Genomic DNA, 20,815 nt, shown 5'->3' on the forward strand with positions numbered 1-20,815 from the left:
GTGTTGGGGGGGGTATATTTTAACATTTTATATTTTAAAATTGTAGCATGTTGTTTAAAAATTGATCATTATTGAAAGCAGCTCTTTGTCAGGAACCTCAGCAGTAACAGCAGAGTGTTCTGGAATAGGCACAAGCACTGACCTTGGGGAGCCAAACATAGAGCTGGGTGCCACACATTTCATTCAATGACACTTTCCCTATATTTTACTTATTTTGACTGAGAAATGTTTTATTGACAATTTTGATAACCCTTCACTTTTAATCCAGGTCTGTAGTGTGAAATGTTCTCGGCCGTGTTTTTGTTTAAAAATGTTTTCCAAATTGTAGCTGTGTTTAATTCATATCCAGAAAAATATATATTCCAATATAATATACTCAGCATAAACATTTTAAATAGATTCTATATTTTTGGTCCATCCATGACATATTACTAAAGTAGCCTATTTACTGTTGTTGATGTGGGTCACTTGCTGTTAGCCAATTCACTTTCTCGTACCAGGAGAGCTGAAAGGAACGAGTATTATTCCCTACCTTTTTCACCAAGTCAATTTGAGGCGTTGGTCTACCCTGCTCTTTAATTTTTTCCTCGAAAGGAAGACTGGCAAATGGCTTCGCCAAAATTAAATCAGCAATGCTTGGCATCCGTGCGCAGCTTTCTTGCTAGCTGACTAGCCCCCTCAAGTTCAGTCACTCAAATAAATGAAATTTCTGGAACTAAGATAGCAAACTTGACAACACTATATTTACACTTTATTTACAATGAAAATATATACAAACTAAAAAAAGCTGGTAGAAACCGTATGTAATGAATGAAATCGAAATCTAAGCTCATCTCTTACAATACACCACAGCATTTGCGAATCTGCATGGGACTGAACTGAAATTCACCGCTGCCTGTCTATTTGAAACGAGCTGTCAATCAAATAAAATATCCGGCCGCTTTCACCAATCACCAGTCTCCTCGCGTAAAGCTTTGCCATGTCCCTCCCACTGTGAGGCTCGGAGTCCGTGGGTGGGCGTTTTCACAGTATTTGTCCAATAATCGTCTTGCATTTTGAGATTGAAAAGCGCATAGCTCCCAAATGCCATTGAAGTCCACTGAGGCTGGGCTGCATCGCGCTGTCACGAGGGGAAAAACTCACGCACACATTAGGCGAACTGGGGAAAGTTATAACGGAATGATTTCGCACTGTAGTTGGGTTGAGCACGTATATTTCTATGATTCTGGATCTGAAATAGCAATGTTATAAGGTCAGCTATAACATAAGCCTAGCGCAATTCATCCTACACGATGTTCATCATTTTTAGAGGAGGCTGAGCCTCCCTCGTTGTCTTAGAGCAATCGCCCGTGGTTTACACTCTGGCTTCCTGCTGTCTCTTCACTGGGGTTTAATTTCGGCAAGTGGAGGGATTTCTATAAAAGATAACTTGTGATAATGATGACGAATACCTTTGTTGCTGTGACGGCTGCTAGTAATTTTCTCTTCGTCACTGATGGATTATGTTTGTCAGTGATGAGCATGAGTGGGAACCCTGCTGAGCTGTGATACTGTGTCGTTTGAGCTGACCCTCAGGCGAAAGTTAAAACCAACTCTATTATATGACATGCTTGGCAATGCAGTTACTCTTACAGTGTAATTTAATCAATAGAAAGCTCTTTTCAACATCTGATCTGTTCATTAATGTGCATGGCGAGGTGTATTTGATTATCAGCTCTTTCTCTCTGGCATATATTAGACATTACACGAATGCTTACTGTATGTGTCAATGTGTATTTGTAGTGCCTTGTTTGAGCAATTATTTAAATCGTTTTTTATAAAATGTAAAGTAACTCTTTTTCAACACCTTTTTTAAATAACATTTTATTCATTAAAAAGTACAGTGAGATTTCTTTAGAGAATATCAGCAATAGTTAGAATCATCATCACTGGTTAAAATATTTCCAACTTCGTCTGGATTAGGAAAAAAATGTCCACGTGTTGTTTGGGGACCATAAGTGACAGCAGGTTTTTATCGGTGAACTGAACCAAATGACTTGACTTGCTGGGAAGAGGGATCATATCTCCTGAGTAGCAAACGCAAAACTGAGCCAAACCAAGCCGAAAATGCACACAGGACTGATGGAACCCATAAACGACACAATTGACTCGGTCAGTGAACTGAACATCATTGTTGTCACTGTGTTCATCTGAAGGAACAGGAAACTGAAATCTGACCAGTGAATGTACAGATTCCAATATCCATTGCAAAGGTTATCGATGAACTCGCTGACTCAAATGTCACCACGTAACTCACTTGCTGAGTCTGGACAATTTGGTCAATCGGTTTCTGTCGTGTTAGACTGAAAGTCCACTGGAAAATGCAGTCACAAGCTGATCCCGTAAACCCCTGTGACGTCTACAGCTGATCCCGTAATCCCCTGTGACGGCTACAAGAATCGTAAAGGTTTTGTAAAACTGCTAAACTACTTGTGCATCTCAAACAATTAGAATATTGTGAAAAAGTTCAATATTTTCCATCAGTTATTTAAGAAAATAAAAATTTTATATATTCTAGACTCATTACACATAAACTAAAATGTTTCAAGCAATTTTTCAATTTTAATTTTGATAATTATGGCCTACAGCACACAAAAATCTCTAGATGTGAGAGTATTTCATTTCAAGTTTGAATAAAACAGTATAAATCCCGTGCATCTCAGTCTAGTTCAGTACACACAACCATGATCATGGGGAAGACTGCTGACTTGACGTCCAGAAGACGATCATCGACACCCTCCACACAGCGCTCGAAACTAACGGTGTCCCGACGTCCCGGGGACCATAAAAAATGTCATCGGGACACAAAATTATCATATCTGGGACAATCCCGGGACAATGGAAAAAAATAGATCTAGAAAAAAAGTTCTACATTAATATTATTTACAAAGCCGTAACACATACGTAGACATTCACCTAATTTGTCAATTTTAATTTTAAAACGTTAACAGCGAAAAATACATAGTAGCTACACTTTCGATGCACCTGCATCCGTAGGCTACAGAGCAGCGCATTCTGTTCTAGAATCTTCGGCCGGAGTCCGCATTATATGGACTTGGAATGGAATTGCTACCGCACACGCTGCGCCGACTCTTGCCAGAACAAAAATGCTGAAGTGGTTGAAGCGGACCAACCGCGGGGAAGAAACTGAAAGCCCAGACATAACGTCTCCGGGACCTTCAGGATCCAAAGTGTCATCGCCTGGTCTGCAGGCAACGCTAGCAACTGAATGAACTGAATGAACACTGTTAGACACGTTATAAAATACAACAGGAATGATGTGGATGATATTGACGGAAGATACCGTTCAACAGAATAAGTGAGTTTTCTTGGTGTCTTTCTAGTTCAGAAAGTTTAGTCAGTCAGCAGCACAACTAGGCTCGGACCTGGCACTATGCTGATGTTGCTAACATTTGCACCCGCGTTTCGGCAGCGAAAGTTCATAAAATGGATAACGGAAAGTTCATAAAAATAGATAACGGTAATGGATAACGGAAAGTTCATAAAAATAGATAACGGTAATGGATAACGGAAAGTTCATAAAAATGGGTAACGGAAAGTTCATAAAAATGGATAACGGTAATGGATAACGGAAAGTTCATAAAAATGGATAACGGTCTCATCTCATTATCTGTAGCCGCTTTATCCTGTTCTACAGGGTCACAGGCAAGCTGGAGCCTATCCCAGCTGACTACGGGCGAAAGGCGGGGTACACCCTGGACAAGTCGCCAGGTCATCACAGGGCTATGGATAACGGTAATGGTGAAAATTATAAGTTGGCCTTATAAGTGCCAACAGATATTCAAGGTATAAGTAGATGAAATGAACATAAAAGGGGTCTTATTTTCAACTAAAATGTACTGCAAATGTAGGGAGTTGAAACATTTTCTGAATGAGCTAGTTGGCCCCTTTAAATAAACGGGTATCTATTCATACAGTGAGATCGCCAAAGTTTAATAAACTGAAAATGCAATAACTAATTTTGAAGTAGATGATGTATAGGACATGTGTCGCTTGTGTCTTGTGACTTATTGTAAAAATGATATAAAGGGTTCAAAATCGCATAGTTACAAATATAGTAGTAACTTCGTATGATAATATTAACCACTGGTTATTTCAGAGAGGAAAAAAATGGGGACACTATTGCTTCCATTTGGGACAATACAACACAGAATTCGGGACCACTGGGGGGGACAAAGAAAAAAAGTTAATTTCGAGCCCTGCCTCCACAAGTAGGGTAAGCTACAGAAGGTCATTGCTGAAAAGGGTGGCTGGAAAAGGTGCACAAGCAACAGAGATGACCACAGTCTTGAGAGGATTGTCAAGAAAAGTCGATTCAAGAACTTGGGAGAGCTTCACAAGGAGTGGACTGAGGCTGGTGTCAGTGCATCAAGAGCCACCACGCACAGACATCTTTAGGAAAGGGGCTACAACTGTTGCATTCCTAATATCAAGCCATTCCTGAACCAGAGACAACGTCAGAAGCGTCTTACCTGGGTTAAGGAGAGCAAGAACTCTGCTGTTACTCAGTGGTCCAAAGTCCTCTTTTCAGATTAAAGTAAATTTTGCATTTCATTTGGAAATCAAGGTCCTAGAGTCTGGAGAAAGAATGGAGAGGCACAGAATCCAAGGTGTTTGAAGCCCAGTGTGAAGTTTCTGCAGTCTGTGATGATTTGGGGTGCCATGTCATCTGCTGGTGTTGGTCCACTGTGTTTTATCAAGTCCAGGGTCAACATAGCCGTCTACCAGGAGATTTTAGAGCACTTCATGCTTCCATCTTCTGACAAGCTTTATGGCAATGATGATTCCCTTTTCCAACAGAACTTAGCACCTGCTCACAGTGCCAAATCTTCCACCAAATGGTTTGCTGACCATGATATTACTGTGCTTGATTGGCCAGCCAATTCACCTGACCTGAACCCCAGAGAGAATCTATGGGTTGTTGTCAAGAGGAAGATGAGAAACAGACAAGCTGAAGGCCGCAATCAAAGCAGCCTGGGCTTCAGTAACACCTCAGCAGTGTCACAGGCTGATCGCCTTCATGCCACACCGCATTGATGCAGTAATTCATGGGAAAGGAGCCCCAACCAAGTACTGAGTGTATAAATGAACACACGCCTCACAGCAAGAAGGTTCTGGGTTCGAACCCAGCAACCGGCAAGGGCCTTTCTGTGTGGAGTTTGCATGTTCTCCCCGTGTCTGCGTGGGTTTCCTCCGGGTGCTCCGGTTTCCCCAACAGTCCAAAGACATGCAGGTTAGGTTAATATGGGACGGCCTTGGGCTGAGGTGCCCTTGAGCGAAGCACCTAACTCCCAACTGCTCCCCGGGCGCTGTTAGCATGGCTGCCCACTGCTCTGGGTATGTGTGTGTGTGCTCATTGCTCACGTGTGTGTGCATGTGTGTGTTCACTGCTTCAGATGGGTTAAATGCAGAGAGGAAATTTCACAAGTGTGTGATGAATAAAGTTGTGCTTTCTTTCTTCCTTCCTTCCATCCATCCATCCATCCATCCATCCATAAGTTAGACATTTCTGTCTTGTAAATCCTTTTTTGGTTGATCTTAGGAAATATTCTAATAATTTGAGAAACTGGATTTCTGATTTTCACGAGCTATGTCATAGTCGTCAAAATTAAAACAAAAAAAAGGCATGAAATATTTCACGTTAGGTGTAATGAATATAGAATATATGAAAGTTTACCTTTTTGAATTAAATTGTGGGGGGGGGACTTTTTCACGATATAATTATTTGAGGTGTACTAGTAATAGGCTTTATTGCCCTATGAAAATATAAAATATACAGTCACTGGTCACTTTAATAGAACACCTCTACTCCAGTTCATTCATGTAATTATTCAGGTAGCCATTCATGTGGCAGCAACACAATGTATAAAATTATGTAGACACAGATCAAGAGCTTTAATGTTTAGATCAAACATTATTTGGGGGGGGGGGATCTCAGCGACTTTGACCATGCCATAGTTGTTGGTGCTAGACTGGCTGGTTTGAGTATTTCAGAACCTGCTGATCTCCTGGGTTTTTCAAAGGCCAAAATACAAAAACATTGAGCAGCAGTTCAGCGGGTGGAAACACCTCATTGATAAGAGAGACCAGTGGAAAATGACCAGAATGGTTCAAACACAGGTTCACAAACTGTTTAGTTCAGGATTGGAAACATGTCCCCTGGTCTTTTTCCACTCTTCAGCTGTCCAGTTTCAGTGAGTCTGTGCACACTGTATCCTCACGTTGTAGCTCTTATCTGACAGGAGTGGAAACCAGTGTGGCTTTGCTGTTGTATCCTGTCTACCTCCGAGATCAATGGTATTGTGCATGGCGAGATGCTTTTCTGTTTGTCATGGTTGTAAAGAGTGGTGATTTGAGTTACCTTTAACCTTCCTGTATGCCTGTACTAGTCTGGCTATTCTCCTCTGACGTCCCTCCTCAACAACGCGTTTCTGTTAATTTATGCCATCATGGCTTCTTCTGCTGTCTGGCATCCACCTAGAATATTTAAGCATGTCACAATTAATATAATTGCATGAATCATGCAGGATTGTGGGTTTTTTTGTTTGTTTTTTTAATTACCTTTGCCAAGGAGGTTATGCTTTTGGTGTGGTTTGTCTGCCTGTCTGTAAACAGGATTGCACAAAACCTGCCAAGCAGATTTCCATGAAACTTGGTGGAAGGGTATAGCATGGCCCAAGAAAGAACCCACTAAATTTTGGAAGGGATGCAAGTCACGCGGTGGAGCCACGTGTTTAGGTTCACTTTCACTAACGTTGCGAGATGCGCCATTTAGCCTTGGTGGAGGTCTGCACTCCACAAGGAGTGTCCTCCTTATTTTTTTAGTTTATTTCTACCTTTTACTCCCCTTTCACACACCCATACAAGTGTTTTATGTGGTGCTAATTGAAGGTTTAACTGTATATTACCATGGGTATTTTTATTTATTTATTTTAAATTCATGGTAAAAGGAATCCTGAGTGTGCCTGTCTGTGAGGCCTGTAAACAAACTTAGTAGTCATTAAAGTGGATTTCAAACAACATTTTGTGGTCGCTAGCTTAGATGGCCTACCCTTCTTGGCTATATTTTTGGGGATGATTTTGACAAAGTGTAAATATTTTCACGATAGCCAAAAGTTTGTGGACATCTGACCAATCTCACCCAGATGTGGTTCTTCCCCAAACTTTTTTTGCCACAACGGTGGAAGCACAAAATTTTCAAGAATATCTTTTTGTATGCTGTACCTTTTTACAATTACTCGTCACTGGAGCCAAATGTCCTAGCCCAAACCTGTTCCGGCATGACCATGCTCATGTGCACAAAGTGAAGGTTGGTGTGGAAGAACTCGAGTGTCCTGCACAGAGCCCTGACCTCAACCCCACCAAGTGTATTTGGATGAACTCTTGTGGCTGGATCTCGTCGAAAGCCCTCGTAGAAGAGTGGAGTTTATAATAATTAAGAGGCAACTAAATCTAGACTGGGATGTTCAAAAAGCATGAGTGTTTATTTCCAGGTGTCCACGTACCTTTGGCCATATAGTGCATATTTGATTTGATAAACCTTGAGGTGTTCAGTAACAAGTGTGGTGGTTTTTTTAAATCAGTGTATTCAAGACTGTCATACTAAACACCAGTGCTGGTGTCAAAGTATGAATTCTCATACTGTCATAATCCCTAATGTCATACACACCCTCATGACCTTAATATAGTACCTTGCAAAAGTATTCATCCCCCTTGGTGTTTGTCCTGTTTTGTTGCATTACAAGCTGGAATTAAAAGGGATTTTGGGAGGGTTAGCACCATTTGATTTACACAACATGCCTACCACTTTAAAGGTGCACTTTTTTTTATTGTGATACAAGATGAAAAACAAAAATCTGGAATATGCATAAGTATTCACCCCCTTTCATATGAAACCCCTAAATAAGAGCTGGTCCAACCAATTCACTTCATAAGTCACATAATTAGTTGATTAAGATCCACCTGTGTGCAAAGTGTCACATGATCTGTCACATGATGTCTGTATAAATCAACTTGTTCTGGAAGGACCCTGACTCTGCAACAGTACTAAGCAAGCAACATGAAAACCAAGGAGCCTTCAAGCAGGTCAGAAGTATAGATCAGGGTTGGGTTATAAAAAATATCCCAAACTTTGAATATCCCATGGAGCACCATTAAATCCATTATAGCAAAATGGAAAGAATATGGCACCACGACAAACCTGACAAGAGAAGGCCACCCACCAAAACTCAGACCAGGCAAGGAGGGCATTAATCAGAGATGCAACAAAGACACCAAAGATAACACTGAAGGAGCTGCAAAGATCTACAGTGGAGATGGGAGCATCTGTCCATAGGACCACTTTAAGCTGTACACTCCACAGAGTGGGGCTTTATGGAAGAGTGGCCAGAAAAAAAAAGTAATTTCTTTAAAAAAAAAATCACATTTGGAGTTTGCCCAACAGCATGTGGCAGACTCCCCAAACACATGGAAGAAGATTCTCTGGTCAAATGAGACAAAAATTTATCTTTTTGGCCATCATGGGAAATGCCATGTGTGGCACAAACCCAACACCCTGAGAACACCATCCCTACAATGAAGCATGGTGGTGGCAGCATCATGCTGTGGGGATGTTTTTCATCTGCAGGGACAGGAAAGCTGGTCAGGACTGAAGGGAAGATGGATGGCACTAAATGCAGAGCAATTCTGGAGGAAAACCTGTTTGAATCAGCCAGAGGTTTGAGACTGGGAGAAAGGTTCACGTTCCAGCAGGACAATGACCCTAAACATACTGCTAAAGCTACACTGGAGTGGTTTAAAGGGAAACATTTAAATGTCTTGGAATGGCCTAATCAAAGCCCAGACCTCAATCCAGTTGAAAATCTGTGGCATAACTTGAAGATTGCTGTACACCAACGCAACCCATCTAACTTGAAGGAGTTGGAGTAGTTTTGCTTTGAGGAATGGGCAAAAATCCCAGTGGCTAGATGTGCTAAGCTAATAGAGACATACCCCAAGAGACTTGCAGCTGTAATTGCAGCAAAAGGTGGCTCTACAAACTATTGACTTTTTTTTTGAAGGGAGGGAATACTTATGCACACTCCAGATTTCTGTTTGTTTTATCTTAATTATTGTTTGTGTCACAATAAAAAACAATTTTGCACCTTTAAAGTGGTAGGCATGTTGTGTAAATCAAATGGTGCTGACCCCCCAAAAATCCATTTTAATTCCAGCTTGTGATGCGACAAAACAGGACAAACACCAAGGGGGGTGAATACTTTTGCAAGGCACTGTACATCATTAAAAACAAGGATGAACATCAGCACAGTTTTGTTTTAAAAGAAGTGCATAACGCGTGATGCTTTTTATTCTATCCACATTCACTGGATATGAGCAAGCACACGCTCTGATTGGCTACTCTACTACCAGGCTATCAGCTCATACACTGTGAGTAGAGAAAAACGAAATGGCGGAGCGTGTTGCTGAACCAACCGAGGACGATATTAAAAACTCTGCTCGAAAACCAAACCCCAAAAAAGCAACAAAATATGGTATGAAAAAATTTGATGGTAAGAACGTATCTTTTTTTTTTTTTTCCCAAGAATTATTATAGCATTTTTCACAAATTGCTCCTGTCATTTCACCGGTTTGTTAAACGGAAATGATTTTGTTGGACGTTTTGTATAAAGTTTTTATTTATCAAATTTGCAAAAAAAAAAAATGCTCTGTTTTCTCAAAATCCAGTGAATGGGTAGAATAACTGTTTTATTCTTTCCACAATCTCGTCGTGCATGGCTTATAGCGGCTGTCGGCTCATGTACGACTCGATTTCGTGGAATAACTGTTAAATATTTGGGCTGTACTCCTGTACTAATCCCTGCTCTTTTCTCCCTCTTGTCTTTTTACCTTTCAATCTAGAGTAAAGATGAGCTACGTGGCTGCATTTTTGGAGAATGGAGGAGCCACCGAGCCACACCAGCCTGTCACACACACCCTGCAGAAACGACCCCAGGGACCTCCACTTTGTTTTCTCGTCATGTCGTCGCTTAATAAATTAAGAGCGCTTTATTTTCTGGGTTGGTGTTTGAAGTCAGTGCTATTTTGCTCGTTATTTAAATGTTTTACTTTTTACTTTGACATGCAGAGATCCCAATACTGCCGTCAGCAGTTTCATCCACACAGGTACACAGCGATGTTTATGATGAAACATTACTGAGTGCTTAAAATGCAGTCATTATAACTTAGATTTCAGGTTCATATTATTATTATTATTATTTCTTTTTCTTTTCCTTGCTGGGCAGACACACTGTATGCACAGATTGTAATTTTTCAGGGGTTCACCTGTGAGAGACATTTACACTTCTTTTTTTTAAAAGCTTTTTACTGCATCTGTAAGTTTACAAGTATGTGTTCCTCCCCATAACTTTGCTTAAAAAGAAGTCCTCCACATCCAGGCATGCTGTCTGTGCTATCCCATAATCCCAGTGGCTATCACGCACTCTGTGACGTGCTATTGAGCTGCGTCGACCCTATGCTGGGCCCCAGGTGCAACGTGCTGTACATTCTTCATGTGTGACACAGACCGACTGTACTCCTGCAGTCCTCCACTCCCCCTTTCCTTTCTTCCTTGGTAGGGAGCACACTGCCTCTTCTCCTCATTACCAAATATGCAGGATTGACACAAGGGGAGGAGCCGGGTGGAAGAAAAGAGGAAGCGTCTATTCTGGGACTAAACAAAATGCCAGAGGAGATCTGCTACAGTCTCCGAGCACTCGCAGGGCCAGCGTAGGGTCACAGATAGCGTTACTATAACTGACATGACTGAAAGCAGCTCATGAGGGTTCCTCATACAAGGAAGCTCCTCGTAGAGGCTCATGCTAATTATGATATTAACATTAACTCGGCAGCGTTCAAATGAAATGGTCCCAGCGTCAGTAAGCAAAGCTCTAATCAGTGCACTGTTGTTTTGAACACACCCAGAACACACTAAGATAGCAAGAGAATAGAAACATTAAGCCTTCTGAGAGGCTTCTTTTTATTATCCAGCAGTTTTTCATTTTTGTCATCTTCTCAGTATTGTTCACATGCTTTGAGTGAGTGCCTCAGTGAGACATCATGGCACATGATTAAAGCTTTGCCTTACTGTTGTAATTTATTGTAGTCTGTGTCGACTTTTTTTTTTTTATGAAAGAAACCTACAGAGAGCAGTTGTGAGACAAAAAGAGATCTGGTACTTTATCTCCAGCTTGACATTGAGGTGTTTTTGGCTTGTTGGGTACAAGGAAACAAGTCCCTCTGTTCATTTCGGTACGGTTGTTCAAAGCAAACCAAATGTGAAACATTTTATTTGATGCTTGTACTGAAAATGACAAAAAAATAGAGATATTTTCACGGTATGTTGTAAAATTGTTGGTACTTTAAAGTTAAAAATGTGAATGTAACTAACCTCTTGAAACTCAAGTCCTTCGATATCTCAGTCCCTTCTGGTTAAGGGATGTTTCCTCTCTCTCGCTCTCTCTCTCTCGCTCTCTCTCTCTCTCTCTCTCCCATGTTTTCTATCAGATTCACATCTTAGAAAGCACAGGCCGCAGTGACAGACCGTCTTTCAAAGAAAACAGGGCATGTTTGAACTAGCTCTTAAATTTTTTTATGATAAAAAGAAGTGTACTAGAAATGTTGTGGAATGAACACGGGTTTTGATTTCTTCAGTCCTGTTTTTAGGTACAGTACTACAGTAATCTGTGTTCCAGAGACATTCATGACTGAAAGAGCTACTTCGGAACTATTTTTCAAAACCTGCCTCAAAACAATGTCGAGTAGATTGGAAAAGATCTGGCAAAAGCTGCTGTTTATTGTTTGTTCGAGTGAATATTTTGTTGTACTGTGTTGCAAATTTTTTTGTTGTTGTTGAGAAATTACAATCCAAATAGCAAGTATTTCAAATGCCGAATGACAATATACACAGATGCACAGTGATACAGCATTAATATGCAAATTCAGTTTAGCTTTCCTTTATTTAAGATCGAGTGTAAAGATTTGATCTCCTTGGAATTGTATGGAATTAGATATTTTTCTGAATCTCAACTCGTGCTTTCCCTGGAGTGGTGAGGCATTTTTGCAGTTTTGTAAAATGTATTTTGTTACAGTTGTATTTTTATTTTGCTGCTGTGTTTAAAAAAAAAAAAAAAAGGGAAAAAATTTGGGCAGTTATGATCTTTGTGATTACAGTGATGGACAAAGCTGTCATGGGATCTGCTTTTGGTTAATGAAATTTGAATGCTTTTGCTGGCAGAGTAGCGTTCAAATGTGGAGGTTTAAGCCTCCTGCATTCATTTTACTTTTTTTTTCTCTCGTATAGAAAGGGGAAGAACAAGAGGAGGGGGAAAAGCATATTAACCTTTCATGGGTGCATCCACTGTACATACGGTTTTATTTCATGTTGACCCCCCGCCCCCTCTTTTTTTTTTTTCCCCCCTTTGGCTGGGAAAAAAGGAGAGCGGTCGCAAATTTTGGAGCATTACATAGTGTTTATATTTATCAGACGTTTTGCTTTGAATAGAGCTATTGCAATAAAAATGTGGTAATGTAACGTGCCTCTGCAGACTTTATTTTGGGAGGGGTGGGTGAAAACTAAACTGAAACCACTTAGAAAAGGCAAATGGTCTTTTCACTCTGAACTTTGATGCTTGTCTTTTTATTTCACTGAGAGACAAGAGAAATGATTTTGAGAGAAGGGCATAGACACACATCAGACATAGCATTAAAACCAGTGATTGGTGAAGTGAACAGTGATTACCCGTATCTCATTACAATGGCACCTGTCGAGGGATGGGATATACTAGTGCATCTCAAACAATTAGAATATCATAAAATAGTTCAGTATTTTCCATCAGTTATTTAAGAAAGTCAAACTTTAATCTATTCTAAACTCATTACATGTAAACTAAAATGTTTTGAGCGTTTTTCCATTTAAATTTTGTTAATTATGGCCAACAGCGCAAAAAAAAAAAATCTTCTTTTGGCTGCTCCTGATTAGGGGTCGCCACAGCAGATCTTTCATCTCCATTGCTCCCTGTCTTCCGCATCCTTCTCTCCCACACCTGCCACTTTCATGTCCTCTCTCACCACATCCATGTATCTCCTCTTTGGCCTTCCTCATTTTCGTTTGCCTGGCAGCTCCATCCTCAACATTCTCCTTCCAACATGCTCTGCATCTCTTCTCAGGATGTGCCCATACCATCTCAGTCTCATCTCTCTTATAGCTTAATTCCCAAGCTCTCCACATGTGCTGTCCCTCTGATGTGCTCGTTCCTTATCCTGTCCAACCTCCCATCGCAAACCTTAACATCCTCAACTCCGCCACCTCCAACTTTGCCTCCTGTCTCTTCGGTCTCCAATCCAGACATCACAGCTGGTCTCACTATTGTCTTATACATCTTACCTTTCACTTTTGCTGGGACTTTCCTATCACAAGTGACTCCCGAAATCCTTCTCCAACTGCTCCACCCTGCCTGCACTCTCTTTCTCACCTCACTATCGCAGCCCCCATTTTCCTGCAGTTTTTTCTTGTCAAAAAAAAATTATATATACAGTGTGTATATATATATATATATATATATATATATATATTTTTATATATATATAAAAGAGTATCTTATTTCAAGTTTGAGTAAAACAGAATAAATCCTGTGTATCTCTCGCTCTAGTTCAGTACACAAAACTACAATCATGGGGAAGACTGCTGACTTGATAGTTGTCCAGAAGATATATATATACATTTTGTTTTAATCTTAGGAAATATTCTAATAATTTGAGTTACTGGATTTCTGATTTTCATGAGCTATAAGCCGTAATCATCAAAATTAAAACAAAAAAAAGGCTTGAAATATTTCACTTTGTGTAATGAATATAGAATATATAAAAGTCTACTTTTTGAACTAAATTATGAAAACTTTTTCACAATAAGTTCTAATTGTTTGAGATGCACTAGTATTAGCAAGTGAACAGTCAGTTCACAAAGCAGGAAACATCCATCCATTATCCGTAACTGCTTATCCTGTGCAGGGTCGCGGGCAAGCTGGAGCCTATCCCAGCTGACTACGGGCGAAAGGCGGGGTACACCCTGGACAAGTCGCCAGGTCATCACAGGGCTGACACATAGACACAGACAACCATTCACACTCACATTCACACCTACGGTCAATTTAGAGTCACCAGTTAACCTAACCTGCATGTCTTTGGACTGTGGGAGAAACCGGAGCACCCGGAGGAAACCCACGCGGACACGGGGAGAACATGCAAACTCTGCACAGAAAGGCTCTCATCGGCCACTGGGCTCAAACCCAGAACCTTCTTGCTGTGAGGCAACAGCACTAACCACTACACCACCATGCCGCCCATGGGTAAGCATAAGGATCTGAGTGACTTTGACAAGGGCCAGATTGTGCTAGCTATCTCCAAAACAGCAGGTCTTGTGAGGTGTTCCCAGTATGCAGTGGTTAGTACCAACCAAAAGTGGTCTGAGGAAGGAACTAGTGACAAGGTGATGGTCACCAAAGGTTCACTGATGCACATAGGAGTGAAACCTAGCTTGTCTGGTCCAATGCTATAAAAGCACTACTGTAGCACAAACTGCTGAAAAAGTTCATGCTGGCTGTGATAGAAAGGAGTCAGAACACATCTGCATCACAGCTTGCTGCGTAGCTACAGACCAGTCAGAGTGTCCATGCTGACCCCTGTCCACCTCTAAAAGCACCTACAATGGGCACGTAATCATCAGAACTGGACCATGGAGCAATGGAAGAAGGTGGCCGGATCTGATGAATCACGTTATCTTTTCCGTCATGTGGACAGCTATGTGTGTGTGTGTGTGTGTGTTACCTGGGAATGAGATGGCACCAAGATGCACTATGGGAAGAAGGTAAGCCGGCGAAGGCAGTGTGATGTTCTGGGCAATGTTCTGCTGGGAAATCTTGGGTCCTGGCATTCATGTAGAGGTAACTATGACACGTCCCACCTACCTAAACATTACTGCAGACCAAGTAAACCCCTTCATGGAAATGGGATTCACTAATGACACTGGCCTCATTCAGCAGGATAATGCAACCTGCTCCAGTGCGAGAAAAGGCACAAGAGGGACTTAGTGAATATTAGGCAGATGGTTTTAATGTTATTGGCTGAGCAGTGAATATAGTTAATGGATGCATTTGGTTGATATATTTTTCAGTTCATAAGAACGAAAACCAGATTATTGCTCCATGTTTGATCACTGTTTTTGATCATTTCACTTTATCAGATGTGCTCATGAGCTTGTCACTACACCGGAGTGGTTAATGATCCTTGCTCGCAGCTGTACTCAGTGTACTTTATTGTAGATAATGATCAAGTGTTATGGGATGGGGATGTGATTTATGGAAAGCAGTTGTCTGTTTCAAATGTCAGGAAAAGTGCCGGAAATGATTCACACTTTTCCATTCAACTATGTCTCATGACTTAGAATCATTTTGGCGCCATCTGTTGGGTGTGTGTGAGTGAGAGAGAGAGAGAGAGAGAGAGAGTGTCAAAATCACAAGGCCAAGGTCCATTTTAGGAGTAAATAACCTATGCAAGAGACTGAAGTCCACTAATAGAGCAACCAATCAGCAGGTTTTCCTTTGCTTGACCTCCTGCTCAGAGACATTTCAAGTTGTTCAGTAACACAGCAGATTAATTAACAGTTTGCAACAGCCAAAAAAAGGTCAGAGGTCATATTAAAACATCCCGGGAAGAAAACTGCACTAAAACAATACTATAAGTAAAAAAAAAAAAAATAAATACTGTGATTTTCTGGTTAGGGGTGGCACGGTGGTGTAGTGGTTAGCGCTGTCGCCTCACAGCAAGAAGGTCCGGGTTCGAGCCCCGTGGCCGGTGAGGGCCTTTCTGTGTGGAGTTTGCATGTTCTCCCCGTGTCCGCGTGGGTTTCCTCCGGGTGCTCCGGTTTCCCCCACAGTCCAAAGGCATGCAGGTTAGGTTAACTGGTGACTCTAAATTGACCGTAGGTGTGAATGTGAGTGTGAATGGTTGTCTGTGTCTATGTGTCAGCCCTGTGATGACCTGGCGACTTGTCCAGGGTGTACCCCGCCTTTCGCCCGTAGTCAGCTGGGATAGGCTCCAGCTTGCCTGTGACCCTGTAGAACAGGATAAAGCGGCTAGAGATAATGAGATGAGATGAGATGCGATTTTCTGGTTAGAACCTTCAACCTGAAGAAGTTGCGTGTTTGATTTCCACATATAGACGACTTGTACTGAAACTGTCCAAGTTCTGTGGTAAACACTGTTTCACTACTTAATCGACTTGTATTAATGGACTCACTTGCTTTACTTCATCTCGTAAATACTTTTCTAAAAGTACTCCTGAATTCTCAAGTCTGATTGGTCAGAAGATGTTGATTAATTTTCTATAACAGCAGCTTTGACAATAGTGCTGGCTGCTGCTAGGCGATTCACAGGTTTATGGTGTATTAATGCACTTGTATATTTAATATATGACCGTTTCTATTCACAGGGGCTTGAATGATAGATGTGCCACATAATCTAAGCCTAATAAATGTGGAAAAGTGCCGTTATTTACCAAAAAACAGCATCTAATTGTTGATGTGTTGAAGTTTTCTACGAGGAGACATTTAACATTTCAGGAAGAAGTCTCACAGTCAGTATGTTTTTCAGCACACGATGGAGGACTTTGCACTTTTCCAGTTTTGCTGGAACATGACAGGCTGTTTTTGTTTGTTTTTTTTTCCCACTAAGCTTCAAGAGAGGGGGAAAAAACGAGCCTGATGAAGGAACGACTGTATTAGCTGCTATAATATAAATAATTAACACAAACTAACTTCTCACACACATTCCATGGCATTAATTGTAGCTAAATAGTTAAAAGGTATGACATTCATCCATAGGTGAAAACTGTAATCGTTGTCAAATTACTGTGGCGTAAGATGAATTAAACACTTCGAGATGTGCTGTTATTGGAAAACGTTCAACTTCTGCTTCCTGTCAGGCCTCATCACCAATTTGTCATGGATTATTTCCCTGTAGCAGAACACACCTTCATGTTTTACTCCTTACTGTAATCACTGTTCCTTCAAAGCTTATCTTCATAACAGCATTGCATGATTCTTTGTTGCTGTTTTTTTTTTTTTTTTTTTTTTTGGGGGGGGGGGGGGGGGGGGTTAAGACTTGGCTAACAAGCTAATGCTAACCATTACATTACAGGCATTTAGCAGATGTACTTATCCAGAGTGACATACAACATTCCTAGAGCAGCCTGGGGAGCAGTTGGGAGTTAGGTGCCTTGCTCAAGGGCACTTCAGTCATTCCTGCTGGTCCAGGGAATGGAACCAGTGACCTTTTGGTCCCAAACCTACTTCTCTAACCATTAGGCCACGGCTTCCCACAGGCAGGGACAGAACAGCCGCAATCTGTGTGGCTCATGGTGAGGTTCTGGTCAAAAGTCTCTTTCCAATACAAGCAGGTTTTGCTTGGCAAGAAAAAAAAGGGGAACATTGAGTGTAATTCCACTGAGTGTAATTCCTCTGAAATTAAGGTCAGCCCCTTTCTTGGAAGCATATTGGCCATGATTGTGTGTGTGTGTGTGTGTATTCAGCAAGATGTTTCATGAGAGCAGTAATTATTTCCATAGTGTGCTGCAGACGTCACTGAGCTCATCGTCTAGTTGATCCGGATTCAGGAAGAGAGCACTTCCTTCTAAACCCTCCTACAAATCTCCTGTTTCTTCATAAAACCCCAAAACAGTGGTTGTGCACTATGTGGAAATATGAATATAGATGAAGTAGCAATAAAAATATATATGAATATAGATGAAGTAGCAAAAAGGTTTCCAATTGACCAAATGTCAGTGACATTTGGTCAATTGGAAACCTCCTCTTGAACTTTTTCCTCACCACGGCAGAAATAACCATAACCTAAGTAAAGCCACGCCAGCAGCATGGTGTGACCTGCTGAGTATCAATGCCTAATAGCTGTAAAATTACAACACCTTATCAGATTACTTTGGAAGCTACCCTGATCTGCGTCACCAGATAGCAAATGGGGTGAACCACAACTTATTAACAGATCTTCTGCGTCATTAAATGGTACTGTAAGCTGTCCACTTTAGGGAAAGGGAAAGAGTGTACACTCTGTGTGGGTCTTCCGATCATGTGATCGCTGGCTTTCATTTTATATATGACTGCAGGGTAATTAGTTTGGCTCCTCTCGAGGAATGTAGTATTTCCCGTAGTGGACTTGAGTTTCAAAATAATCCGAATGGGCATTTGCCTCCAGGCCGTGCTCACTTAAGGAATTCATTATGGAAAAGGTTATGAATTAATATCCTCCTCTGTGGCCCAAACCCTGGAAACACAGCTCTCAAATGAAGAGGTCAAGTTGGAAAAAACCTAGACACACCATTCCAAACTCATTATCTTGATGCCCAAACATGTGTGACCTAAAGCTAAGGTTTAATCATGAGTGCCTCAGTCAGCAGTGCCTCTGATGGGTGCTGAGTGGCCTCATGTAGCACCTAGGTTTAGGAGTGGATGATTCTGGTAAGTCCCTGTCTTACCGGCTTTAACTATGACTACTGATGTGGTTTAGAGGCAATCTCATCTCATTATCTCTAGCCGCTGTATCCTTCTACAGGGTCGCAGGCAAGCTGGAGCCTATCCCAGCTGACTACGGGCGAAAGGCGGGGTACACCCTGGACAAGTGGCCAGGTCATCACAGGGCTTAGAGGCAATTAACAGTGAAAAAAGAGGAAACTTGTTTTTCCTATACATCCAAACATGTCTTCAATGTATAGTAATCCTCATCTACATAATTTTCTCAGCCTAGTTCCCAGTATACCTGCTACACCTCTCCGGCATCCTCCACAACTGTCCGTGTCACTCAAGTCGAGGAGATACGATCTCTGCCTGTGCATAGTCAAACACAGCAACTACTATTACGCTTGACCCACAGCTGCAGAGGCTGCCAGGTTGGCAAAACAAGATCGTCTAGAAAAGCCAAGGCATTCAGCTTGTTCCGAATGCGTATCTGAAATTAAACTGAAACTTGTTAATCTGGTAACTTCTGCACTCTGAGTAACAATGTTTGAAAAGAGGGTTACTCTAATGTAAGCAAGCACACACACACACACACACACACACACACACACACACATATATCTCATCTCATTATCTGTAACCGCTTTATCCTGTTCTACAGGGTCGCAGGCAAGCTGGAGCCTATCCCAGCTGACTACGGGCGAAAGGCGGGGTACACCCTGGACAAGTCGCCAGGTCATCACAGGGCTGACACATAGACACAGACAACCATTCACACTCACATTCACACCTACGCTCAATTTAGAGTCACCAGTTAACCTAACCTGCATGTCTTTGGACTGTGGGGGAAACCAGAGCACCTGGAGGAAACCCACGCAGAGAACATGCAAACTCTACACAGAAAGGCCCTCGTCAGTCACTGGGCTCGAACCCAGACCTTCTTGCTGTGAGGTGACAGCGCTAACCACTACACCACCGTGCCACCCTCTCTCTCTATATATAGTACTATATAAAAGTCTTAAGCACCTTATTATTTCCATACAAACTTTGTTATAGATTTCTATTTTATGACTTCTACATTATCAAGTCGGTGCAAAAACATTTTAGAGTCCAAATGTTCGTTTTCCAGCACAAGATTAAATATTACAAGAAAAAAAAGTTTGCATCTGAGCAGCATATTACATAAGAGAGCACTTTTCAGATTAAAAAAGAAAACATAATGAAGGCCGGGTTCGAGCCCTGTGGCCGGCGAGGGCCTTTCTGTGCGGAGTTTGCATGTTCTCCCCGTGTCCGCGTGGGTTTCCTCCGGGTGCTCTGTGAGTGTGAATGGTTGTCTGTGTCTATGTGTCAGCCCTGTGATGACCTGGCGACTTGTTCAGGGTGTACCCCGCCTTTCGCCCGTAGTCAGCTGGGATAGGCTCCAGCTTGCCTGCGACCCTGTAGGACAGGATAAAGCGGCTAGAGATGATGAGATGAGATGAGACATAATGAAGGCTGCTGGGTTTTGGTGCAAAATGAAGAAGCGAGTGTGAGAGTCAAAGTGTCCAGAAGAACTGTGGCTGCTTCTACTGTCTTTTTTTTGTTTGTTTGTTTTTTTTTAAAGAAAAGGGTGGCAGCACGGTGGTGTAGTGGTTAGCATGGTCGCCTCACAGAAACTTCTTGCTTAATTTCACAGCAAGAAGGTTCTGGGTTCAAACCCAGAGGCTGGCGAGGGCCTTTCTGTGTGGAGTTTGCATCTTCTCTGCGTGGGTTTCCTCCGGGTGCTCCGGTTTCCCACACAGTCCAAAGACATGCAGTTAGGTTAACGTGGGGCGGCCTTGGGCTGAAGTGCCCTTGAGCAAGGTACCTGACCCCTAACTGCTCCCCGGGCGCTGTGTGTGGCTGCCCACTGCTCTGGGTGTGTGTGCGCATGTGTTCACTGCTTCAGATGGGTTAAATGCAGAGGATGAATTTCACTGTGCTTGAAGTGTGCATGTGACAAATAAAGGTTTCTTCTTCTTACACCAAATACTGACTTTGTTTCATTTATTATGGCTTACTGCTGTTTATAGTGTGTGTGTGTGTGTGTGTGTGTGTATATATATATATATATATATATATATATGGCGGCACGGTGGTGTAGTGGTTAGCGCTGTCGCCTCACAGCAAGAAGGTCCGGGTTCGAGCCCTGTGGCCGGCGAGGGCCTTTCTGTGTG

General features: G+C 41.8%; 1 protein-coding gene across 1 annotated transcript in view; it reads left to right on the forward strand.

Moving 5' to 3' along the window:
* LOC132887955 (insulin receptor substrate 2-B) overlaps positions 1 to 12,628 on the forward strand; it is a 35,476-nt gene extending 22,848 nt beyond the window's left edge. The window contains exon 2 of the mRNA XM_060923826.1: positions 9,958 to 12,628. Within this exon, the coding sequence (XP_060779809.1) occupies positions 9,958 to 9,962 (5 nt within the window). The 3' untranslated portion in view covers positions 9,963 to 12,628. The remainder of the gene's footprint in view (positions 1 to 9,957) is intronic.
* The last annotated feature ends 8,187 nt before the right edge of the window (positions 12,629 to 20,815 follow it).

This window comes from Neoarius graeffei, chromosome 1, assembly GCF_027579695.1.
Source record: "Neoarius graeffei isolate fNeoGra1 chromosome 1, fNeoGra1.pri, whole genome shotgun sequence".
In the NCBI taxonomy this organism is placed as follows: domain Eukaryota; kingdom Metazoa; phylum Chordata; class Actinopteri; order Siluriformes; family Ariidae; genus Neoarius; species Neoarius graeffei.